Source organism: Hoplias malabaricus, chromosome 2 (genome assembly GCF_029633855.1).
Source record: "Hoplias malabaricus isolate fHopMal1 chromosome 2, fHopMal1.hap1, whole genome shotgun sequence".
Taxonomy (NCBI): Eukaryota; Metazoa; Chordata; class Actinopteri; order Characiformes; family Erythrinidae; genus Hoplias; species Hoplias malabaricus.
This window is the reverse complement of record NC_089801.1, coordinates 18060874-18086326: the sequence shown is the minus strand read 5'-3', so window position 1 is coordinate 18086326 and position 25453 is coordinate 18060874. Positions and strand designations below refer to the sequence as shown.

The window sequence follows — 25453 nt, the reverse complement described above, 5'->3', positions numbered from 1 at the left end:
ATAAATACTGATTATATATTTTTTGTTCACTGTTATTGATCTACGCACTGAATCAAAAATCAAAAATGAATCGATTGACACATTCCCAATTAATTCAATTGGTGTCGGTTCCGTAAAGTGAATCAAAACGCTCCATGGCTTACATGAAGAGCGGGGCGCGCACGTAAACGTAGAGACCGCTTCAGCCAATCAGACACAGGGATTCGGTCACGGGAACATGCACGCACGTGACGTGTACTTAAAGAGACACACACATAAATACTAACCCCCAAAAAACTGAGGAACATTAGGGAATTAATTCATTAATTCATTAGATCTGTTATTGTTTATCATCGGAACACAAAAAGCAGGTTAAATAATAATGAAAAATGAACAATATACACTTAGTCGGTATTAGTTTATAGAATTTGTCTGTGTCTGGTATAAAAATGTCAATGATTAGTAGTTAAGAGAACAATAAAAATTGCACGTGCCATTCATTTGTTTATTTATCTGTCATTGTCTTTACATTGATACTCATGAGAGTGAAAGTACACAGGTAATATAAGCACAGATATTAGCACAAATGTTCATTGCTTATATGAGATCTTGAGATGTCTCTCACAATATTGTTTACACAGCCAGAAAAAACTGAAGTCAAGCCAGCCTCCACTTGGAAAAGCTTGGTCAAGCCAGCCCCCACTTAGATTTGGTGGAACGTCGTATTCTGAACATTACGGTAATAGCGTGCAGAGGAACAAATTTCTAAATAAAAGCCAAAAGTCAATGACAGGAAATGTATGTAATAATAAATAATTTTCTAAACAAATAATAAATGGATAAACAACAAATATTTGCTATTTTGTGGAAATGATGAAGATTTTAGGACATGACTCTCAAGTCACTCTGATGTGCCATTTAAAAAAAAGGCCCTTTGTGTAGTCCTATGTCTGTAAATTTATTTCCAAATTTAAATAATTATTAAAAAGAAACCTTTAGTTTGCACAGAACAATTTCACTTCATAATCATAGTACCACACCTGATTATGTCACTCACTTAATATGAAGTCATTCTGATGTGTCATTTCAAAATAAAGGCCCTTTGAATTGTCCCATTTCTGTAAATTTAATTTCAAATGTAAATAATTATTAAAAAGAAACCTTTAGTTTGCACAGAACAATTTCACTTCATAATCATAGTACCACACCTGATTATGTCACTCACTTAATATGAAGTCATTCTGATGTATCATTCCAAAATAAAGGCCCTTTGAATTGTCCCATGTCTGTAAAATTAATTTCAAATTTAAATAATTATTAAAAGGAAACCTTTAGTTTGCACAGAACAATTTCACTTCATAATCATAGTACAACACCTGATTATGTCACTCATGTAATATGAAGTCATTCTGATGTGTCATTTCAAAATAAAGGCCATTTGAATTGTCCCATTTCTGTAAATTGAATTCCAAATTTAAATAATTATTAAAAAGAAACCTTTAGTTTGCACAGAACAACTTCACTTCATAATCATAGTACAACACCTGATTATGTCACTCATGTAATATGAAGTCATTCTGATGTGTCATTTCAAAATAAAAGCCCATTGAATTGTCCCATTTCTGTAAATTAATTTCCAAATTTAAATAATTATTAAAAAGAAACCTTTAGTTTGCACAGAACAATTTCACTTCATAATCATAGTACCACATCTGATTATGTCACTCACTGAATATCAAGTCATTCTGATGTGTCATTTCAAAATAAAGGCCCTTTGAATTGTCCCATTTCTGTAAATTTATTTCCAAATTTAAATAATTATTAAAAAGAAACCTTTAGTTTGCACAGAACAATTTCACTTCATAATCATAGTACCACACCTGATTATGTCACTCACTTCATATGAAGTCATTCTGATGTGTCATTTCAAAATAAAAGCCCATTGAATTGTCCCATTTCTGTAAATTTTTTTCCAAATTTAAATAATTATTAAAAGGAAACCTTTAGTTTGCACAGAACAATTTCACTTCATAATCATAGTACCACAACTTATTATGTCACTCACTTCATATGAAGTCATTCTGATGTGTCATTTCAAAATAAAAGCTCTTTGAATTGTCCCATTTCTGTAAATTTATTTCCAAAATTTAGATCATTATTAAAAAGAAACCTTTAGATTGCACAGACCAATTTCATTTCATAGTCATAGTACAACACCTGATTATGTCACTCATGTAATATGAAGTCATTCTGATGTGTCATTTCAAAATAAAGGCCCTTTGAATTGTTCCATTTTTGTAAATTAATTTCCAAATTTAAATAATTATTAAAAAGAAACCTTTAGTTTGCACAGAACAATTTCACTTCATAATCATAGTACCACATCTGATTATGTCACTCACTGAATATCAAGTCATTCTGATGTGTCATTTCAAAATAAAGGCCCTTTGAATTGTCCCATTTCTGTAAATTTATTTCCAAATTTAAATAATTATTAAAAAGAAACCTTTAGTTTGCACAGAACAATTTCACTTTATAATCATAGTACCACACCTGATTATGTCACTCACTTCATATGAAGTCATTCTGATGTGTCATTTCAAAATAAAAGCCCATTGAATTGTCCCATTTCTGTAAATTTATTTCCAAATTTAAATAATTATTAAAAGGAAACCTTTAGTTTGCACAGAACAATTTCACTTCATAATCATAGTACCACACCTGATTATGTCACTCACTTCATATGAAGTCATTCTGATGTGTCATTTCAAAATAAAAGCTCTTTGAATTGTCCCATTTCTGTAAATTTATTTCCAAAATTTAGATCATTATTAAAAAGAACCCTTTAGATTGCACAGACCAATTTCATTTCATAGTCATAGTACAACACCTGATTATGTCACTCACTTCATATGAAGTCATTCTGATGTGTCATTTCAAAATAAAAGCTCTTTGAATTGTCCCATTTCTGTAAATATAATTTCAAATGTAAATAATTATTAAAAAGAAACCTTTAGTTTGCACAGAAAAACTTCACTTCATAATCATAGTACCACACCTGATTATGTCACTCACTTCATATGAAGTCATTCTGATGTGTCATTTCAAAATAAAAGCCCATTGAATTGTCCCATATCTGTAAATTTAATTCCACATTTAAATAATTATTAAAAGGAAACCTTTAGTTTGCACAGAACAATTTCACTTCATAATCATAGTACCACACCTGATTATGTCACTCACTTCATATGAAGTCATTCTGATGTGTCATTTCAAAATAAAAGCTCTTTGAATTGTCCCATTTCTGTAAATTTATTTCCAAAATTTAGATCATTATTAAAAAGAAACCTTTAGATTGCACAGACCAATTTCATTTCATAGTCATAGTACAACACCTGATTATGTCACTCATGTAATATGAAGTCATTCTGATGTGTCATTTCAAAATAAAGGCCCTTTGAATTGTTCCATTTTTGTAAATTAATTTCCAAATTTAAATAATTATTAAAAAGAAACCTTTAGTTTGCACAGAACAATTTCACTTCATAATCATAGTACCACATCTGATTATGTCACTCACTGAATATCAAGTCATTCTGATGTGTCATTTCAAAATAAAGGCCCTTTGAATTGTCCCATTTCTGTAAATTTATTTCCAAATTTAAATAATTATTAAAAAGAAACCTTTAGTTTGCACAGAACAATTTCACTTCATAATCATAGTACCACACCTGATTATGTCACTCACTTCATATGAAGTCATTCTGATGTGTCATTTTAAAATAAAAGCCCATTGAATTGTCCCATTTCTGTAAATTTATTTCCAAATTTAAATAATTATTAAAAGGAAACCTTTAGTTTGCACAGAACAATTTCACTTCATAATCATAGTACCACACCTGATTATGTCACTCACTTCATATGAAGTCATTCTGATGTGTCATTTCAAAATAAAAGCTCTTTGAATTGTCCCATTTCTGTAAATTTATTTCCAAAATTTAGATCATTATTAAAAAGAACCCTTTAGATTGCACAGACCAATTTCATTTCATAGTCATAGTACAACACCTGATTATGTCACTCACTTCATATGAAGTCATTCTGATGTGTCATTTCAAAATAAAAGCTCTTTGAATTGTCCCATTTCTGTAAATATAATTTCAAATGTAAATAATTATTAAAAAGAAACCTTTAGTTTGCACAGAAAAACTTCACTTCATAATCATAGTACCACACCTGATTATGTCACTCACTTCATATGAAGTCATTCTGATGTGTCATTTCAAAATAAAAGCCCATTGAATTGTCCCATATCTGTAAATTTAATTCCACATTTAAATAATTATTAAAAGGAAACCTTTAGTTTGCACAGAACAATTTCACTTCATAATCATAGTACCACACCTGATTATGTCACTCACTTCATATGAAGTCATTCTGATGTGTCATTTCAAAATAAAAGCTCTTTGAATTGTCCCATTTCTGTAAATTTAATTCCAAAATTTAGATCATTATTAAAAAGAAACCTTTAGATTGCACAGAACAATTTCACTTCATAGTCATAGTACAACACCTGATTATGTCACTCATGTAATATGAAGTCATTCTGATGTGTCATTTCAAAATAAAGGCCCTTTGAATTGTCCCGTTTCTGTAAATTAATTTCCAAATTTAAATAATTATTAAAAAGAAACCTTTAGTTTGCACAGAACAATTTCACTTCATAGTCATAGTACAACACCTGATTATGTCACTCACTTCATATGAAGTCATTCTGATGTGTCATTTCAAAATAAAGGCCCTTTGAATTGTCCCATTTCTGTAAATTAATTTCCAAATTTAAATAATTATTAAAAAGAAACCCTTAGTTTGCACAGAACAATTTCACTTCATAATCATAGTACCACACCTGATTATGTCACTCACTTCATATGAAGTCATTCTGATGTGTCATTTCAAAATAAAGGCCCTTTGAATTGTCCCATTTCTGTAAATTTATTTCCAAATTTAAATAATTATTAAATGTGAACCATTAGTTTGCACAGAACAATTTCACTTCATAATCATAGTACCACACCTGATTATGTCACTCACTTCATATGAAGTCATTCTGATGTGTCATTTCAAAATAAAAGCTCTTTGAATTGTCCCATTTCTGTAAATTTAATTCCAAAATTTAGATCATTATTAAAAAGAAACCTTTAGATTGCACAGAACAATTTCACTTCATAATCATAGTACCACACCTGATTATGTCACTCATTAAATATAAAGTCATTCTGATGTGTTATTTCAAAATAAAAGCTCTTTGAATTGTCCCATTTCTGTAAATTTAATTTCAAATGTAAATAATTATTAAAAAGAAACCTTTAGTTTGCACAGAACAACTTCACTTCATAATCATAGTACCACACCTGATTATGTCACTCACTTCATATGAAGTCATTCTGATGTGTCATTTCAAAATAAAAGCCCATTGAATTGTCCCATATCTGTAAATTTAATTCCACATTTAAATAATTATTAAAAGGAAACCTTTAGTTTGCACAGAACAATTTCACTTCATAATCATAGTACCACACCTGATTATGTCACTCACTTAATATGAAGTCATTCTGATGTATCATTCCAAAATAAAGGCCCTTTGAATTGTCCCATGTCTGTAAAATTAATTTCAAATTTAAATAATTATTAAAAGGAAACCTTTAGTTTGCACAGAACAATTTCACTTCATAATCATAGTACAACACCTGACTATGTCACTCATGTAATATGAAGTCATTCTGATGTGTCATTTCAAAATAAAGGCCATTTGAATTGTCCCATTTCTGTAAATTTAATTCCAAATTTAAATAATTATTAAAAAGAAACCTTTAGTTTGCACAGAACAACTTCACTTCATAATCATAGTACCACACCTGATTATGTCACTCACTTAATATGAAGTCATTCTGATGTGTCATTTCAAAATAAAAGCCCATTGAATTGTCCCATTTCTGTAAATTTATTTCCAAATTTAAATAATTATTAAAAGGAAACCTTTAGTTTGCACAGAACAATTTCACTTCATAATCATAGTACCACACCTGATTATGTCACTCACTTCATATGAAGTCATTCTGATGTGTCATTTCAAAATAAAAGCTCTTTGAATTGTCCCATTTCTGTAAATTTAATTCCAAATTTATATCATTATTAAATGTGAACCATTAGTTTGCACAGAACAATTTCACTTCATAATCATAGTACCACACCTGATTATGTCACTCACTGAATATGAAGTCATTCTGGTGTGCCATTTTAAAAAAGAACTATTGTAAATGATCACATTTCAGCTATATTCACTCCGGATGTTGGAATTGTTATTAAAAGGAATCCTCCAGTTTGCACACACCACTTTCACTTTATAATGAAAGTACACCCCCTAAATATATGTCTCTCACTTAATATCAAGTCATTCTTGTGTGCCATTTCAGATTAGGACCACTGTAATCAATCAGATTTAAATTATATTCACTGTAGATGTTGAGATTGTTAATAAAAGGAATCCTCCAGTTTGTAAACACTACTTTCACTTCATAATGATAGTACAGCACATGCAAGCATCAATCATTTAATGTCATACTATTGTAGTGTGTCTAATTTGTTCATCCACTCATTACATCCAGATCACATTACTGATATAATGCACGACGCGGTTCCTCAGCGCCTTCAAGAGTAGTCGACTCATGTACCGAGTGATTACTCCAGTGTGAATCGAAGGAACTGGCGTTAGAAGCGTGCTGGAGTCACCCCCTCGCTGGTGGATTACCCCTTCAGGTCCGGGGAATTTTTTTTGGGGGGGTTAAGGGTGGGGGCTGTTAGCCTCCGACTTCAGGACAAGGGAAGTGAGGCTAACAGGGGCGCACCTCTGGGGGATCCATGGTTAAAGAAATCCCTCAAGAGTTCGCCCATCAAACCCCCTAAACCCTTAACAGTTCCAGTACAGGACGTCGTTGCAGGGCCCCCTGCCTCCGTGGACGTTGTCGCAGGGCCCCCTGCCTCCGTGGCGTCGTCGCAGGGCCCCCTGCCTCCGTGGACGTCGTCGCAGGGCCTCCTGCCTCCGTGGACGTCGTCGCAGGGCCTCCTGTCTCTGTGGACGTCGTCGCAGGGCCTCTTGTCTCCGTGGACGTCATCGCAGGGCCCTCTGCTCCCAAGGATGTCGCTGCACTCCCTCCTGATCTCCAGGAGAAGCTTGCAAGCCTCTTGGCACGTCTGGAGGTCTCCGTGAAGGCGGCACCCGCCGCTCCTGTCTCCGTGAAGGCGGCACCAGCCGCTCCTGTCTCCGTGAAGGCGGCACCAGCCGCTCCTGTCTCTGTGAAGGCGGCACCAGCCGCTCCTGTCTCCGTGAAGGTGGCACCAGCCGCTCCTGGACCCGTGACTGTGGCTCCGGCCGCTTCTGCACCCGTGACTGTGGCTCCGGCCGCTTCTCCACCCGTGACTGTGGCTTTTTTTACACATTTAAAATATTCCGAAAGATGGTTCTTCATGGAACCAATAGTACTTCTCCTATGGCGTCACTCAGTGAATGTCACGATTAGCGGGGCAGACTGACGGAGGCGGACGCACTTGCTAAAACACAGTAATTTTAATGAAACAAAAGATACAACAAAACAAAGACTGGCAACTACGGAAACAACTAGACATATGAAATGAATTGAAGAAAACAACAGAGACAGACCAAACTAAGAAACAAGACACAGATACACTGGAGGCGAAACAACGATACTTAGAGGAAAGAAATGACAAGGCTTGGGGAGAAAAACAAAATGACATGACTACAAATGAGAATTACACAAACCGACATGACTTTGGAATCAAAATGAAACGACTAGGAAACAAAAACAACCTGACTTGAAGTGGGAGAGAAACAACACCATATGACTATGAAAAAGGAAGAAACAACATGACTGGGAAACTAAACGAAACGTCTTGACTAGGAAGTTAACAACACAAAACGAAACGACATGACTTGACTGGGAAAGAGCAAAACAAATGACCGATAACAGGAAGTGACACAAGGGAACTTAAATACTACATACAAACGAGACACACCTGAGACAGATAACGAGGACAGCGGACAAGGAGGCGGAACAAAGGCGGGACATGGGCGGAGACAAGGACAACAGACACAACAGAACAGACACAGGAGCTGGGGACATGACCGGACCGGATATAGGAGACTGGACACAGGACAGGACAGGAGGCTGACAAAGGGAGGCTACAGGAGAAGAGACTTGAGACAAGACAGAGGACAGAAACGGGACAAGACAGAACTAGAGACGGGTGATGAAATACTGGAATGAAGAGGGGGACGGACTGGAGACAAAACTGGAGAGCAGACGGGACTGAACGGGTGACTGAAAAAAGGGAAAAGGAGACAGGACTTGAGACTGGAAAGGACTAGACAGGACACATGAGACTGGATCGGAGCAGGAAACTGGACAGGGTGCTTGACATTGGATAGGACAATGGATGGGAACGGGGATTGGACGAGACTAGGAACTGGAGACAGAAGCAGGTGACTGAACAGGTTTAGGGACAGAAGACTGGACATGGGCAGGTGACAGGACAGGGGACTGGAATGGAGACAGAACATGTGGCAGAACTGGGTAATGGGACTGGACAGGAGCAGAGACTGGTGACGAGACAGGGGACATAACTGAGGACAGGACAGAACCAGAGACAGAAGATTGGACAGGAGCAGGGGACAGGACAGTGGACTGGAAGGGAGACAAGACAAGTGACTGAACAGGGGACAGGACATTTGATTGAACACTGGATGTATACGGGGACTGGACATGAGGCAGGACAGGTGACGGGACTGGGTGTTGGGAATGGACAGGAGACTGGACTTGAGACAGGACAGAGGGTTGAAATGGAGACTGGACTGAAGACAAGACAGGTGAAGAGACAGGTGATAAGACATAAGACTGAAATGTGGACTGGACTGGATTAACAGGGGACTGGATAAGACTTGGCAGGGGAACAGGGACCAGGACGTTTACCGGGACTGACACGAACACAGTGACAGGGACGGGAACAGAGACAAAGGCAGACACAGGTACAGGGACGAGGACTAAGACAGGAACCAGGACAGGAACAGACATGGGAATCAAAACAACTGGGGGATGCCCAGGACTGGCAAATGTCTGAGGGGAAGTCTGAGGAACCAGCCTGGGCACAGTTATGGGGACACGACCTGAAGCGACCAGAGCCACAGTCACGGGTGCAGAAGCGGCCGGAGCCACAGTCACGGGTCCAGGAGCGGCTGGTGCCACCTTCACGGAGACAGGAGCGGCTGGTGCCACCTTCACGGAGACAGGAGCGGCTGGTGCCGCCTTCACAGAGACAGGAGCGGCTGGTGCCGCCTTCACGGAGACAGGAGCGGCGGGTGCCGCCTTCACGGAGACCTCCAGACGTGCCAAGAGGCTTGCAAGCTTCTCCTGGAGATCAGGAGGGAGTGCAGCGACATCCTTGGGAGCAGAGGGCCCTGCGATGACGTCCACGGAGACAAGAGGCCCTGCGACGACGTCCACAGAGACAGGAGGCCCTGCGACGACGTCCACGGAGGCAGGAGGCCCTGCGACGACGTCCACGGAGGCAGGAGGCCCTGCGACGACGTCCACGGAGGCAGGGGGCCCTGCGACGACGCCACGGAGGCAGGGGGCCCTGCGACAACGTCCACGGAGGCAGGGGGCCCTGCAACGACGTCCTGTACTGGAACTGTTAAGGGTTTAGGGGGTCTGATGGGCGAACTCTTGAGGGATTTCTTTAACCATGGATCCCCCAGAGGTGCGCCCCTGTTAGCCTCACTTCCCTTGTCCTGAAGTCGGAGGCTAACAGCCCCCACCCTTAACCCCCCCAAAAAAATTCCCCGGACCTGAAGGGGTAATCCACCAGCGAGGGGGTGACTCCAGCACGCTTCTAACGCCAGTTCCTTCGATTCACACTGGAGTAATCACTCGGTACATGAGTCGACTACTCTTGAAGGCGCTGAGGAACCGCGTCGTGCATTATATCAGTAATGTGATCTGGATGTAATGAGTGGATGAACAAATTAGACACACTACAATAGTATGACATTAAATGATTGATGCTTGCATGTGCTGTACTATCATTATGAAGTGAAAGTAGTGTTTACAAACTGGAGGATTCCTTTTATTAACAATCTCAACATCTACAGTGAATATAATTTAAATCTGATTGATTACAGTGGTCCTAATCTGAAATGGCACACAAGAATGACTTGATATTAAGTGAGAGACATATATTTAGGGGGTGTACTTTCATTATAAAGTGAAAGTGGTGTGTGCAAACTGGAGGATTCCTTTTAATAACAATTCCAACATCCGGAGTGAATATAGCTGAAATGTGATCATTTACAATAGTTCTTTTTTAAAATGGCACACCAGAATGACTTCATATTCAGTGAGTGACATAATCAGGTGTGGTACTATGATTATGAAGTGAAATTGTTCTGTGCAAACTAATGGTTCACATTTAATAATGATATAAATTTGGAATTAAATTTACAGAAATGGGACAATTCAAAGAGCTTTTATTTTGAAATGACACATCAGAATGACTTCATATGAAGTGAGTGACATAATCAGGTGTGGTACTATGATTATGAAGTGAAATTGTTCTGTGCAAACTAAAGGTTTCCTTTTAATAATTATTTAAATTTGGAAATAAATTTACAGAAATGGGACAATTCAATGGGCTTTTATTTTGAAATGACACATCAGAATGACTTCATATTAAGTGAGTGACATAATCAGGTGTGGTACTATGATTATGAAGTGAAGTTGTTCTGTGCAAACTAAAGGTTTCTTTTTAATAATTATTTAAATTTGGAATTAAATTTACAGAAATGGGACAATTCAAATGGCCTTTATTTTGAAATGACACATCAGAATGACTTCATATTACATGAGTGACATAGTCAGGTGTTGTACTATGATTATGAAGTGAAATTGTTCTGTGCAAACTAAAGGTTTCCTTTTAATAATTATTTAAATTTGAAATTAATTTTACAGACATGGGACAATTCAAAGGGCCTTTATTTTGGAATGATACATCAGAATGACTTCATATTAAGTGAGTGACATAATCAGGTGTGGTACTATGATTATGAAGTGAAATTGTTCTGTGCAAACTAAAGGTTTCCTTTTAATAATTATTTAAATGTGGAATTAAATTTACAGATATGGGACAATTCAATGGGCTTTTATTTTGAAATGACACATCAGAATGACTTCATATGAAGTGAGTGACATAATCAGGTGTGGTACTATGATTATGAAGTGAAGTTGTTCTGTGCAAACTAAAGGTTTCTTTTTAATAATTATTTACATTTGAAATTAAATTTACAGAAATGGGACAATTCAAAGAGCTTTTATTTTGAAATAACACATCAGAATGACTTTATATTTAATGAGTGACATAATCAGGTGTGGTACTATGATTATGAAGTGAAATTGTTCTGTGCAATCTAAAGGTTTCTTTTTAATAATGATCTAAATTTTGGAATTAAATTTACAGAAATGGGACAATTCAAAGAGCTTTTATTTTGAAATGACACATCAGAATGACTTCATATGAAGTGAGTGACATAATCAGGTGTGGTACTATGATTATGAAGTGAAATTGTTCTGTGCAAACTAATGGTTCACATTTAATAATTATTTAAATTTGGAAATAAATTTACAGAAATGGGACAATTCAAAGGGCCTTTATTTTGAAATGACACATCAGAATGACTTCATATGAAGTGAGTGACATAATCAGGTGTGGTACTATGATTATGAAGTGAAATTGTTCTGTGCAAACTAAGGGTTTCTTTTTAATAATTATTTAAATTTGGAAATTAATTTACAGAAATGGGACAATTCAAAGGGCCTTTATTTTGAAATGACACATCAGAATGACTTCATATGAAGTGAGTGACATAATCAGGTGTTGTACTATGACTATGAAGTGAAATTGTTCTGTGCAAACTAAAGGTTTCTTTTTAATAATTATTTAAATTTGGAAATTAATTTACAGAAACGGGACAATTCAAAGGGCCTTTATTTTGAAATGACACATCAGAATGACTTCATATTACATGAGTGACATAATCAGGTGTTGTACTATGACTATGAAGTGAAATTGTTCTGTGCAATCTAAAGGTTTCTTTTTAATAATGATCTAAATTTTGGAATTAAATTTACAGAAATGGGACAATTCAAAGAGCTTTTATTTTGAAATGACACATCAGAATGACTTCATATGAAGTGAGTGACATAATCAGGTGTTGTACTATGACTATGAAATGAAATTGGTCTGTGCAATCTAAAGGTTTCTTTTTAATAATGATCTAAATTTTGGAAATAAATTTACAGAAATGGGACAATTCAAAGAGCTTTTATTTTGAAATGACACATCAGAATGACTTCATATGAAGTGAGTGACATAATCAGGTGTGGTACTATGATTATGAAGTGAAGTTTTTCTGTGCAAACTAAAGGTTTCTTTTTAATAATTATTTACATTTGAAATTATATTTACAGAAATGGGACAATTCAAAGAGCTTTTATTTTGAAATGACACATCAGAATGACTTCATATGAAGTGAGTGACATAATCAGGTGTTGTACTATGACTATGAAATGAAATTGGTCTGTGCAATCTAAAGGGTTCTTTTTAATAATGATCTAAATTTTGGAAATAAATTTACAGAAATGGGACAATTCAAAGAGCTTTTATTTTGAAATGACACATCAGAATGACTTCATATGAAGTGAGTGACATAATCAGGTGTGGTACTATGATTATGAAGTGAAATTGTTCTGTGCAAACTAAAGGTTTCCTTTTAATAATTATTTAAATTTGGAAATAAATTTACAGAAATGGGACAATTCAATGGGCTTTTATTTTGAAATGACACATCAGAATGACTTCATATGAAGTGAGTGACATAATCAGGTGTGGTACTATGATTATGAAGTGAAATTGTTCTGTGCAAACTAAAGGTTTCTTTTTAATAATTATTTAAATTTGGAAATAAATTTACAGAAATGGGACAATTCAAAGGGCCTTTATTTTGAAATGACACATCAGAATGACTTGATATTCAGTGAGTGACATAATCAGATGTGGTACTATGATTATGAAGTGAAATTGTTCTGTGCAAACTAAAGGTTTCTTTTTAATAATTATTTAAATTTGGAAATTAATTTACAAAAATGGAACAATTCAAAGGGCCTTTATTTTGAAATGACACATCAGAATGACTTCATATTACATGAGTGACATAATCAGGTGTTGTACTATGACTATGAAATGAAATTGGTCTGTGCAATCTAAAGGTTTCTTTTTAATAATGATCTAAATTTTGGAAATAAATTTACAGAAATGGGACAATTCAAAGAGCTTTTATTTTGAAATGACACATCAGAATGACTTCATATGAAGTGAGTGACATAATAAGGTGTGGTACTATGATTATGAAGTGAAATTGTTCTGTGCAAACTAAAGGTTTCCTTTTAATAATTATTTAAATTTGGAAAAAAATTTACAGAAATGGGACAATTCAATGGGCTTTTATTTTGAAATGACACATCAGAATGACTTCATATGAAGTGAGTGACATAATCAGGTGTGGTACTATGATTATGAAGTGAAATTGTTCTGTGCAAACTAAAGGTTTCTTTTTAATAATTATTTAAATTTGGAAATAAATTTACAGAAATGGGACAATTCAAAGGGCCTTTATTTTGAAATGACACATCAGAATGACTTGATATTCAGTGAGTGACATAATCAGATGTGGTACTATGATTATGAAGTGAAATTGTTCTGTGCAAACTAAAGGTTTCTTTTTAATAATTATTTAAATTTGGAAATTAATTTACAGAAATGGGACAATTCAATGGGCTTTTATTTTGAAATGACACATCAGAATGACTTCATATTACATGAGTGACATAATCAGGTGTTGTACTATGATTATGAAGTGAAGTTGTTCTGTGCAAACTAAAGGTTTCTTTTTAATAATTATTTAAATTTGGAATTCAATTTACAGAAATGGGACAATTCAAATGGCCTTTATTTTGAAATGACACATCAGAATGACTTCATATTACATGAGTGACATAATCAGGTGTTGTACTATGATTATGAAGTGAAATTGTTCTGTGCAAACTAAAGGTTTCCTTTTAATAATTATTTAAATTTGAAATTAATTTTACAGACATGGGACAATTCAAAGGGCCTTTATTTTGGAATGATACATCAGAATGACTTCATATTAAGTGAGTGACATAATCAGGTGTGGTACTATGATTATGAAGTGAAATTGTTCTGTGCAAACTAAAGGTTTCTTTTTAATAATTATTTACATTTGAAATTAAATTTACAGAAATGGGACAATTCAAAGGGCCTTTATTTTGAAATGACACATCAGAATGACTTCATATTAAGTGAGTGACATAATCAGGTGTGGTACTATGATTATGAAGTCAAATTGTTCTGTGCAAACTAAAGGTTTCTTTTTAATAATTATTTAAATTTGGAAATAAATTTACAGACATAGGACTACACAAAGGGCCTTTTTTTTAAATGGCACATCAGAGTGACTTGAGAGTCATGTCCTAAAATCTTCATCATTTCCACAAAATAGCAAATATTTGTTGTTTATCCATTTATTATTTGTTTAGAAAATTATTTATTATTACATACATTTCCTGTCATTGACTTTTGGCTTTTATTTAGAAATTTGTTCCTCTGCACGCTATTACCGTAATGTTCAGAATACGACGTTCCACCAAATCTAAGTGGGGGCTGGCTTGACCAAGCTTTTCCAAGTGGAGGCTGGCTTGACTTCAGTCAGAAAAACCCATAAAAATAAAAGAAACAGATCATAGTACAAACGATTTCTTATTTACACGTCCTGTTCCCACACTTCATCATTAAACCATTCAAATCACTTTTTTCAAAATCAAAATGAAATCACAAGAGAATCTAAAGAGAAACAGAAAATCAAAACAGTAAAACTGAAGAAAGAAATTACAGTCTTATTCATTCCTGATCCATAACAACCCTGCTTTACTTATGGTGTCTAAAGAGTCACAAAGTTTAGCCGATGAGTTCGTACTAAGCTCAAACCCAGTGTAGAGCGGCTGAGTGAAGGTGGTGTGGATGGTGTGTATGGGGGTCATTGTGTCAGAGACACTGTAGAAGGACAGAGTTCCTCTTCCATGATCCACATACACTCCAATTCTGGAGGATGCATGGATTGAGAGAATAGCCTGAATACTTTTATGCCAGAAAGAGAAAGGGGAAGAACACCACAGACTCCAAGACTGTTCATTGAATCCAAACCTACATTCATAACCACCACCTTTCCTTCCAATGTCTTTATATGACACTGATACTGACACCCAACCAGTGCACTCAACCTCCCAATAACAACGTCCACTCACACTCTCCACACACAGCACCTGGTTATAAGAGTCAAATCTCTCTGGATGTTTAAAGTAACGCTGCGTATTACACTTATAACCTCTCTTCACCACTCTGTTATTCTCAGACAGAGTGAGGCTATTGTGCCCTGTGTTGGGATCCAGACTCAGCTGACACCAATCTGAAACATGTGAGAAGAAGAAGGAAATGTTTTATTAAACCCTGTATGTAGGAACAATATGTTTGTTTCAGAACTGTAGTTACTTCACTCTTTGAGCGATTTGCAATGATTAATCGCATTGCCTCTTTTTAAGAAATAAGCTTTTATTAATGGATATTTAAATTTACATTAAATAAATTCAATGTAGGATCAACACAACTGAATTAAATTTATAACAGTAGTATGAACTGATTACAAATAAACTGTTAGTAATTTCTTGTATTTTTGTAAGAGAGATAAACACCTAGAGTAAACTTTTTTAATCTTTTATAATATAACATAACATAATATAATGTGTGTGTGTGTGTGTGTGATGTACATACACTGGAGAAAGTCTTCTCTGGTCTCTGGAATAAAGGGTAAAATTAATCGAACTGCAGCAGCTGTGGAAACAGAACACATCCAACAGACGTGAATTAAACTCACATTCTCAACCAAACAGAGAAGCAGCAAATGCTCAGCAAACACACTCATATTTCTCTCTCCATCTCTTTCTCTCACACTCTTCGTAATTCTCTCCTTTTAACCACAGTTGGGCCCGTTTGCAGATGTTAGTACTGAAGTGAAGTTTGTTTCTATTTTAGGGTCGCGGTGGGTCCAGAGCCTACCTGGAATCATTGAGCAAGGCAGGAACACATCCTGGAGGGGGCACCAGTCCTTCTCAGGGCAACACAGAGACACAGATACACACTCACTCACACCTTCGGATTTTTGGATCACCAATCCACCTGCAATGTGTGTTTTTGGACTGTGGGTGGAAACCGGAGCACCCGGAGGAAACCCACACGGACACAGGGAGAACACACCAACTCCTCACAGACAGTCACCCGGAGGAAACCCACGTGGACACAGGGAGAACACACTACACTCCTCACAGACAGTCACCCAGAGCGGGAATCGAACCCACAACCTCCAGGCCCCTGGAGCTTGGAAGCATGGAACCATGTCACCCAGCAAAAATCCATGAAATTTAATTATTTCAATCTGTAAAAATGACAATGATGTAAAACTAACTCTGTGGAGGGATTTTGCAGAATTCCTCGCTGCAGATTTGCTCGATTCTCTCTTTCAGATCACTGAGTAATTTGTTCACTCCACTGAATGAGAGACGCTGATGCACGAGGATCTTGGACAGTTCCTCAGACTCAGGAAAGCTGCAGAGAGACAGAGAACCCTACAGAGAGAGAAAAAAAATCAAAGACAGTTTGATCAGTCTCAGATCTGGCCTTAGAGACTCACCGACAATTATTGTTGTCTCACTCACTAAGTTTTAAATGCTATGTTTAACACTAAACACTATGTAATATTATTTTACCTTAAATTTAAAGTCTCAGCATCATTGCGCTGGCTTCGGCTCCTAACGTGGAACAGAGAATCCAAGAAGCTGGCGAACAGCACCAATGAAACTCGGACACATGTAAGGTGGAACGATATGTTTGACTAAGAACATTGTGGATAAGATCTGCCTCCTGAACAACATTTTTGGTGGAAAGGAAAATCGATAAGTCACACCAGCGATGGATTTGGACAGTAAAGGCTTTTAAATGCAAGGAAATGGTGGCCCTCATTCACTTTTTTGTCTTTTTCTTGTGTAGGTAGATGTCTTAATGAAACGATGAAAACTTTTCTTTGTAAATGTGAAGATTATGGCACATTCTTCTTAGCGATTATGGTCCATAGTTCTTAAACTTGTCTCTTACCTGTTCGTTCAGTTTTCCTCAAACTGGCACCTGCTCGAGCTTCACGTCTGAGGAGGAGGTAGACAGCACTCTCAACTGTTTTGAAACTGTATTATAGTTCCGATTTTAAATGCTTGGTGTCAGTATTACAGATTGCTCCTTTAAACTTTGCCTTTAATGTAACTGCTACTTATAATTAACTTCTCAGTTCTCTGCAATGAGGTATCAACTTTTCTGCTGACACAACTGGCAAGAGCACTCACAGAGAGATGAAGGGTCTTATTTATGGGTTCTTTAGTAAACGTTTAAATTAATTTTCAGAGGAGCTGGTTCCTCTGTGGCTCAGTGTGTGTTACCTGGAGGAACTGGATGTGATCCTCTGAGTGGGAGAGCTGCTCTAGCTCCGCTCGTCTCCTCTTTAGATCAGAGATCTCCATCTCCAGCTGCTGAATGAGTTCTTCAGTTTGAATCAGTTCAGTCTTTTCCTGAGCTCGGATCAGCTCTTTTACCTCAGAGCATCTTCTCCCAATGGACTCAGTCAGTTCAGTGAACATCCTCCCACTGTCCTCCACCGCCGTCTGAGCACAGATCTGTTAAGACACACACACACACACACACACACACACACACACACACACACACACACACACACATTTATAATACTTTATTTGGATTTAACATATAAAATACAATATCATATAAAACCCAAATAATGGTTCAGAGTCATTGCACAGTTCATAATTAAATTCACAGTATGCATTTCTCATGGAGACAGATGACAGCGTCTTCTCCAGATAAACAGACTCCCTATAACTGCAGAAACAGAACAATACTTCACTATGTGCTTGGCCTTCTTCTTTCCCAGTCCTACAATCCATAGGCCACGCACACACAGCCTGTGAACGTGCCCTAAACTTCCAAACACCAAGGCAACTACTTTACAGGAGTAGCCACTCTCATTAAGAATCTCCATCAGTGGCTGATACTTTAGGACTTTAGAGGTGTAACACAACTCCATATATCCATCGTAAGAACATCCAACTTCCACAATCATCACACTCCTCCTCCCTTCATTAATCAGAACAATGTCAGGAGAATTTGGACAGTTACTAAAAACGACCTGTGACCTCTCCTGGTTCAAAGATAAAAACCACTCTACCTTAACCCTTTCATTCACATGAATTACCTTTCTTGAACGACACATAGATACAAACTCCTTACTTAATAAATGTACAATTCGGTCATGTCTAAGAATATAAAGTCCTTTAAGAGCTGGACAACCGTTCATGATGTGTGCTACAGATTCAGCCTCTTGATTATTGTGCAATAAACAATAAGGTTTATGCTGTAACTGATACCAAAGAGACAGATTATACTTTGTTGGTAACACTTGGAGGCGAGTTTTAACTACAAAGCTAAAGAACTGTTCATCAAGTTCAGAGCTTCCCAACACAACATGAGACACTGACTGATCCACAAAGGGCAAACATGCTAATTTGCCTTGTAAACGTAGCTCCATCCAGTGCTGTCGCAACCGAGACTGAAAGACATTCAAAATCTCAGTTCTACAGTGATCCATATTCAGTTTCTTAAATATCCCATTGTCTTCCATCTCTGCCTTCACACAGACATTTGAATCTTGTATCAGTTCATCACTAACCTTTACTAACTGACCTCTACTATCCCTCCAACTCAGCTGTATATGAGCCCTGTTACAGAGATCATTTAAATCAGGCCAGTCTGATCGTACTCCAAATCCACTCACATTCACATCCAGCTTCCCATTCAGCTTCTTCCTAAATCCCAGAAAATGATCTTCTCCTTCTGCTGCATTCGGGATCTTACGCTTAGTAAAATCTAAAATAAGTGAAGCTTGAGGCAGCTGTTGAACTGCTAAATCGTCATTATTCAACAGCCGCAGCAAATGACAAATCCTAGTTGGTACATAGATCCACTCAATATTTGGGACCCCTAGTCCACCTTCCCTTCTGTTATGAAACAAAACACATCTTGTTGAATGAGAATTTAAACCTATCCACTTCCTCACCACATCCACTGTTTTATTATTCATCTCATCCAAAGTACATTTTGGTATGTGAATGTTAGCAAACAAGTGCTGCACATTAACCAGTGCAACTTCGTGAACAGCTTGCAGTTTCATAACTACAGGTAAAGGTGAGGAACTTATTAAGTCCAACCTGGAGGTGAAGCTTTTTACAATGTCCTTTATTTGCTTCTCCCATTCTCCAGCAACATTAAACTGATGTCCTAAATAACTATAAATTTCATGCCTTTCGTACACTCTAATCATCTCTCCATCAATAGTAAATGCAGGTGGTTTATCACTTTTAGCTCTATACCATCTATTCCCCCTGCTGCGTCTTTCATAGAACACAGCGCACTTTGAAATCTTCATCTCTAAGTGAGACCACTGCAGAAACACAAGTGTTTGTGTTCATGCCCATTAAAAGGTGTAGTTCATGACTGTAATCATGGGAGTAACTGACTTATTTTTGCTGTTACTGATCACTTAAGGTGCAAATGTGTCCAAACTTAGGAGATGGCTAACTGCATTAGCATGCGGAGGAAACATTTAGATATACAATCACAATAAAAGCATGTTTATCATCTTTATAATTTTCTGTTATGTTGTATTTCTCTTTAAGCACTCACAGCCCTGAAACCTAACTTGACGTTGAAGATTAAAATGTTCTTTTGGACCGTTCTCTAAGTAATTAACATTTAAAAAATATCCAAAAGGTCCAAAATACACCCTCCCTCTTTGGGGAGATGTGTTCGTTCCGGAAGAGTCGCAGAAACCAGTCGAGTGAAGTTCAAAGCAAATCAAAGTATTTATTTAACAATACTGGATCCAGGAGAACAATACATGAAAACAGTCTAATGCCCTTTCCAAGTAAAGCTCTGACCTCTCCAAGATCTGACTCCACAGTTATACCCCATATAACGTACCCCCTGCTGGTGAGGCGTTTCTGGCTGATTAGCATATATTAATATGCATATTTTCACATGTTATTACTCAGCTCTTTCACATGTAAGTTTCACATGCATCCCTTGACCCCAAAAACATTCATCACATCCAGTCTTGACAATGGAGCTTTTCTTCCCATGCCTCCTTCTCCTGGAGGAAAATTTAGGGAGACAGTAATGCACTTCAGGGTCATCCCTGTGCCCCTACACTTGTGATTAATGTGAGCATGCTAAAAGCCTATAGTGCACATCTGTTCAAGGTTAGAGGTTTAAGAATTAAGAAGGTGTAAATATCACGTGAGTCATCATGCCAGTTAGTGTGCAGAATCTAAAATGTTTACTTACATGTGTAAATGCTACATACAGTTAATGCTGGTTAATCATTCATATAAATGCTTAATTTTAACTAATCATCATTTAAGGATATTTGTCCACAAACATAAAGTAATAAAATTGTTTCCTACAACAACGTGACAACGAATGTTACACAGATGTTAGTCGTGGCTTAAACTTGGCTTTAATCCACACTTTATTCCAGAGTCCACATCTGCAGCTCACTGCTCATGTCTCACCTTTAGAGTCTCTGCTCCATTCTTTAGCTCCACCAGTTTCTCCTCCTTCGCCTGGAGAGCCTCCTGAAATCTCACCTGTGCCTCACTCTGTATACACACAAAATTATATTTAATATTGTAATTAGTTATTTTAGGTCTGTTGCTGCTAAATCTGTGGCTGCTAACACTAGCTGCTAATTCTGTAGCATATATTTTAGTCATTAAATTCCTGTACTGTTATGGGTATAATTTAATATGTTACTGCTGCTTACACCTCCCACTTCTGAGTTTTAGCTGTTTATTTGACACCAGAATGATCCACAAAATTCAGAAATGTGTGCTACACACTTTTAGCTGTTCTGTTCGATGGACGCTGAGTATGTTGTAAGTACGTTGTGTGAATTGCTCTGCAAATCTACTCAGGTTATTACTTTTTTTTTTTGGGAAATATACTTTTTTGTTTCATTTTGCTTTTAAAATGTAAAACTTGTCCCTTTAAAGCAAGACTAGGTAGTATGTTTACCTTAAAATTACAGCTTAAAATCATTGTGTTGCTCCACTGAGCTCTAACATGGAGGACAGAGTCTATGTCGCTGCCACTCCAGGCTCAGCATCTGAACTATGTAACTGTTGGAGGAGGGTGACCCGATCCCTTTGACTTGGTTTAGGAGAGTACTGTAAAAATGAATTACACTCAGCAACTGTAAGGGCAGCTCAGGATATCACTTAGTGTTTTCACTGCAGTGCAAGCTGTTTAATAGTAACAGTTAATCCTGTTTTTTTAAAAGCTCTGCGCAGGTCTCAACCTGTTGGAGTGCCTCTGCATAATTTGCTGGATTAATATTAGCTCAAGATTCAGTATGATTTTCAACAACAAGCAGTACAGATTCTGACCTGTCTGTGGGTTCTCTCTGCGACAGCAGCGACCGTGTCGTGGCCTTTATGCTCGTGCATTGTACACAGATAGCAGACGCAGCTGTGGTCTGTGCGGCAGTAGATCTCCATCAGCTTGTCGTGCTGAGAGCAGACGTTCTCTTGGAGCTGTGAGGAGGCTTTGACCAGCTTGTGTTTTCTCAGAGCAGGAACCTCACGGTGGGGTTTGAGGTGGGCTTCACACAATGAGACCAGACACACAAGGCAGGACTGTACTGCTTTGAGTTTTCTCCCGGTGCAGAAATCACACTCCACGTCTCCGGGTCCAGCAGGAGGCGTCATCTGCAGCGGCGTCTTCTTCAGTTTCTCCAGTATTTCAGCTATGAAGATGTTTGTGCGTAGAGCAGGCCTCAAACTGAGGGTCTCTCTGCACTGGGGGCAGCTGTAGACCCCTGTCTGATCCTCCTGATCCCAGCAGTCGTTAATACACACCATACAGAAACTGTGTCCACAGGGAATACCCACTGGATCTTTCAGCAGATCCAGACACACTGGACAGACCAACTGGTCCTGATCTAATAAAACACTGGCCTCTGCCATCGTCCTGCTCAGGACTGCTCAGAGACAGAGAGAGAGAGAGTGAGAAAGGGAGAGAAACAGAGGGAGAGGCAGATAGACAAGTTTTTGTTTTCTCTGAACTGCAAGACTTCCTGCTTCAGTGGGTGTGGTTGGGATGAGAGAGAGAGAGAGCGAGAGAGAGAATTTTTAAAAAATGTTCTGTGTGATGTATTCGATGTTATATAGAGCGGTTTTAGCGACATCTGCTGGTCAAAAGAAAAATAAATCGTTGCTTAAACTAAGGACCTGTGAGTAATGTTCATGTTGTAAAGTGTAGTCTGTAATATCCTGACATACACAACCATTGCATTTGCTTTGAATATGTAGGCTTTATGTGGATATAATCTTTATATGGTAATATTTATTAGGTAGATAATTAGATATTCATGGTATCTTTTGCATAAAAAACCTTTATGATGATTAATTTTACTATGACAAATGCGTGAGCTGAGGTGAGAGAGAGAGAGAGAGAGAGAGAGAGAGAGAGAGGAGAAGGAGGGAAAGAGAGACAGAAGTACATAAAAAAGGCTGTAAAACACCAGAAAACATTTTTTAAAAATTTTGAGCTTGAGCATGCACAGAGCTGCAAAGCAGCACATATTACTGCCTTCAGTAGTGTGAGAGAAAGAAAAAGAGAGAGACAGAGAGACTATAAGAAGAGACTATACTGTCACTTCTTTCTTTGTTCTGCAGTGCGAGTTTTAGTGATTGCTAAACAATTTGTTTTGGTCATTCCCTAGTCCTTCATCAGTGCACACAGGACACTGTTAGCTGCATATTTTATTTGACGGACTCCTCCCAGACCAGTGTTCTGATGAGTTGTGCTACCTTGTGGAAATGTGCTGCCATACAGTACTAGTACAGTTGTTTAAATAAAACAGTAGGTGAGATAAATGTAATGTATCAGAAAATGCTGCCTAAAGAAGTATAAGCAGGAGATATGCACAGCCCAAATCCCTTAATAAATAACTTATAAGATTACTACGGTGATAAGAAATGGTTTTGTATATTTTCACATTTAATTCGCTTGTACAGTTTTGGAACACTCAAGCAAACAATAACAGTAAATTAAGACTGTGTAATGCACCCGAGAAAATCAGATTTAACATGAAAAACAAATGAAGACATTACATTTTGGGTCTGAGCATGCGCAGAACAGCACATTTCGACAACTCCAGCAGTACTGCTGTGTCTGATCCACTCGTACCTGCACAACAAATGCGATTAGTCAGTATATTGAGCTAGAAAATAAAATTTTTAATATGCCATTTTCTATTAATCTTATACATATAATTTCTGTTTCGTAATTTTCTTCAAATCATTCACTTGGTGTCGGTTCCGAAAAATGAATCAAAACGTTCCAGGGCTTGCCTGAGCAGGGAGAAGGGTATCTCTGCAGGCCGGAGGCAGCTCCAAGTGGACCGTACAGCTCCAAGTGAGCATGGAAGAACATTTTAAGCACGACTCAAGCACGTCGCTGGCTTAGAGATATGTAGTTGTCGTAAAGGCTCTGGAGATGACCCAGAGGCTAAAGAACCCTTTTTATTTGTTTTTTGAAAACAGGGCTGATATGGAGCTGTTTCTAAAAGCTTGTGTTGATGAGCAGGGTGTCAGGGTCAATGTGATGTTTGTGGTTACGCCAAGCCCCTCACACCATAATTTTTAAGGCATGGAAACTGGACTGTAGGGGCCTCACCTCAATTCTTAAGGCACAGAGTGCAACTTAATGTAGAATCCATTCATTACAAATTTGTCCTCAAATATTTGTACATATGGTATATTTCTGAAATAAATTAAACGGAATTAATGAACTATACAAAAATAAATTGATAGCCCTTCAGGCAGCACGGTGGTGGGGCAGGTAGTGTTGCAGTCACACAGCTCCAGGGACCTGGAGACTGGCGTTTGAGCCACACTCCATGTGAATGTCTGTGAGGAGTTGGTACGTGGATTGGCGACTCAGTGTGTGTGTGTGTGTGTGTATCACCCTGTGAGGGACTGGTGTGTTTCTGCCTTGCACCCAGTGATTCCGGTTAGGCTCCCGACTGGACCCACCGCGACCCTGAATTGGATAAGCAGTTTCAGACAATGAATGAATGAATGAATGAAAGTCCTTCTACAAATTCACATGCACAATCCAGGTAAGAAGAAAGGGAGGCTTTCTGACAGTCTAAGCCAGTGTTATCCAACTCTGATCCTATTCTACCTGTTCAAACAAACTTGATTCTACTATTTTTGTGGGTAGGGTGTTCCAGGACCTGGTTCTGATGCCAAATCAAAGCATATGTGATCATCTGAACACAAAGAGTAATACATAATACTCTACAACAAGGACATACTTCTATAAAGAATCATTTAAAACCACACAAAGGAACTAGATGAAGTACAATGAACTTCTCTGATTGTCTGTTTATTTTCTTAGTTTCAAGTTGAGCCAAATTTCCTGAGATTGCACCACTATCTTGGAATTCATTAAACCACATTACTACATTACAGTGAACTTCTATCTTAATAAGTTCACCTCACTTGTAGCTACATGCACTGACTCTATTGTCATATACACCCACTATGACTGAGTGCTCATGGTAGGTTTGCTGAATATTATGATTATTTGCAAATTATTAGCACCGTTTCTCCCATGTCCATTAATGGAAAGGAGCTGCTTTAAATATTTATTTTAATAGTGGGCCATTTTCTACAGTGTTTTCTAAGGGTTTACACATTTAAACGGAGTATAATCCAATACTGCCCTGAGTACAAAACAAATAATACAGTCCTATAATTCTGTAATCAAACTAAAATAATGATTGTAGACATGAGAGACCTAATGGATTTCATAAGTGTGCAGTTCACCCCATAATCAGATTACCAAAAATAGATAATTAAAATATCAGGAGTGCTATGTATTTCGTTTTCACTGAAACCTAATATTTTAAACTATAACTATTAGAGGGTATCTAGTTCTGCTGGAGAGAAACTATGCCCTTTTTTCAAATCACAAAGGCTGCTTTTCCTACATTCGCCTTCCCACAAAACATAGATCGCCTACTTGCTGG

The 25453-nt window shown here is 37.5% G+C and overlaps 1 protein-coding gene across 4 annotated transcripts; it reads right to left on the bottom strand.

Moving 5' to 3' along the window:
• Positions 1-477: 477 nt before the first annotated feature.
• LOC136686097 (E3 ubiquitin-protein ligase TRIM47-like) lies at positions 478-24191 on the bottom strand. Of its 4 annotated transcripts, XR_010800283.1 has the most exons (8): positions 23529-24191; positions 21801-22393; positions 20928-21014; positions 17724-17957; positions 16703-16862; positions 16012-16071; positions 14903-15649; positions 478-630 (listed from the first exon to the last, which is right to left on the bottom strand). XR_010800283.1 is itself a non-coding variant. In XM_066659622.1 (6 exons), the coding sequence occupies exons 1-6, from the start codon at positions 22377-22379 to the stop codon at positions 15081-15083; spliced, it is 1689 nt and encodes a 562-aa protein (XP_066515719.1). In that variant the 5' UTR covers positions 22380-22720; the 3' UTR covers positions 14772-15080. The 4 variants fall into 4 exon arrangements, 2 of the variants coding, with proteins under 2 accessions (XP_066515719.1, XP_066515720.1); XM_066659622.1 differs by lacking the exons at positions 478-630; positions 23529-24191 and having other exon boundaries at positions 14772-15649; positions 21801-22720; XR_010800284.1 differs by lacking the exons at positions 478-630; positions 14903-15649; positions 16012-16071; positions 23529-24191 and adding exons at positions 17004-17157; positions 17389-17435 and having other exon boundaries at positions 16726-16862; positions 21801-22720.
• Between the last annotated feature and the right edge of the window lie 1262 nt (positions 24192-25453).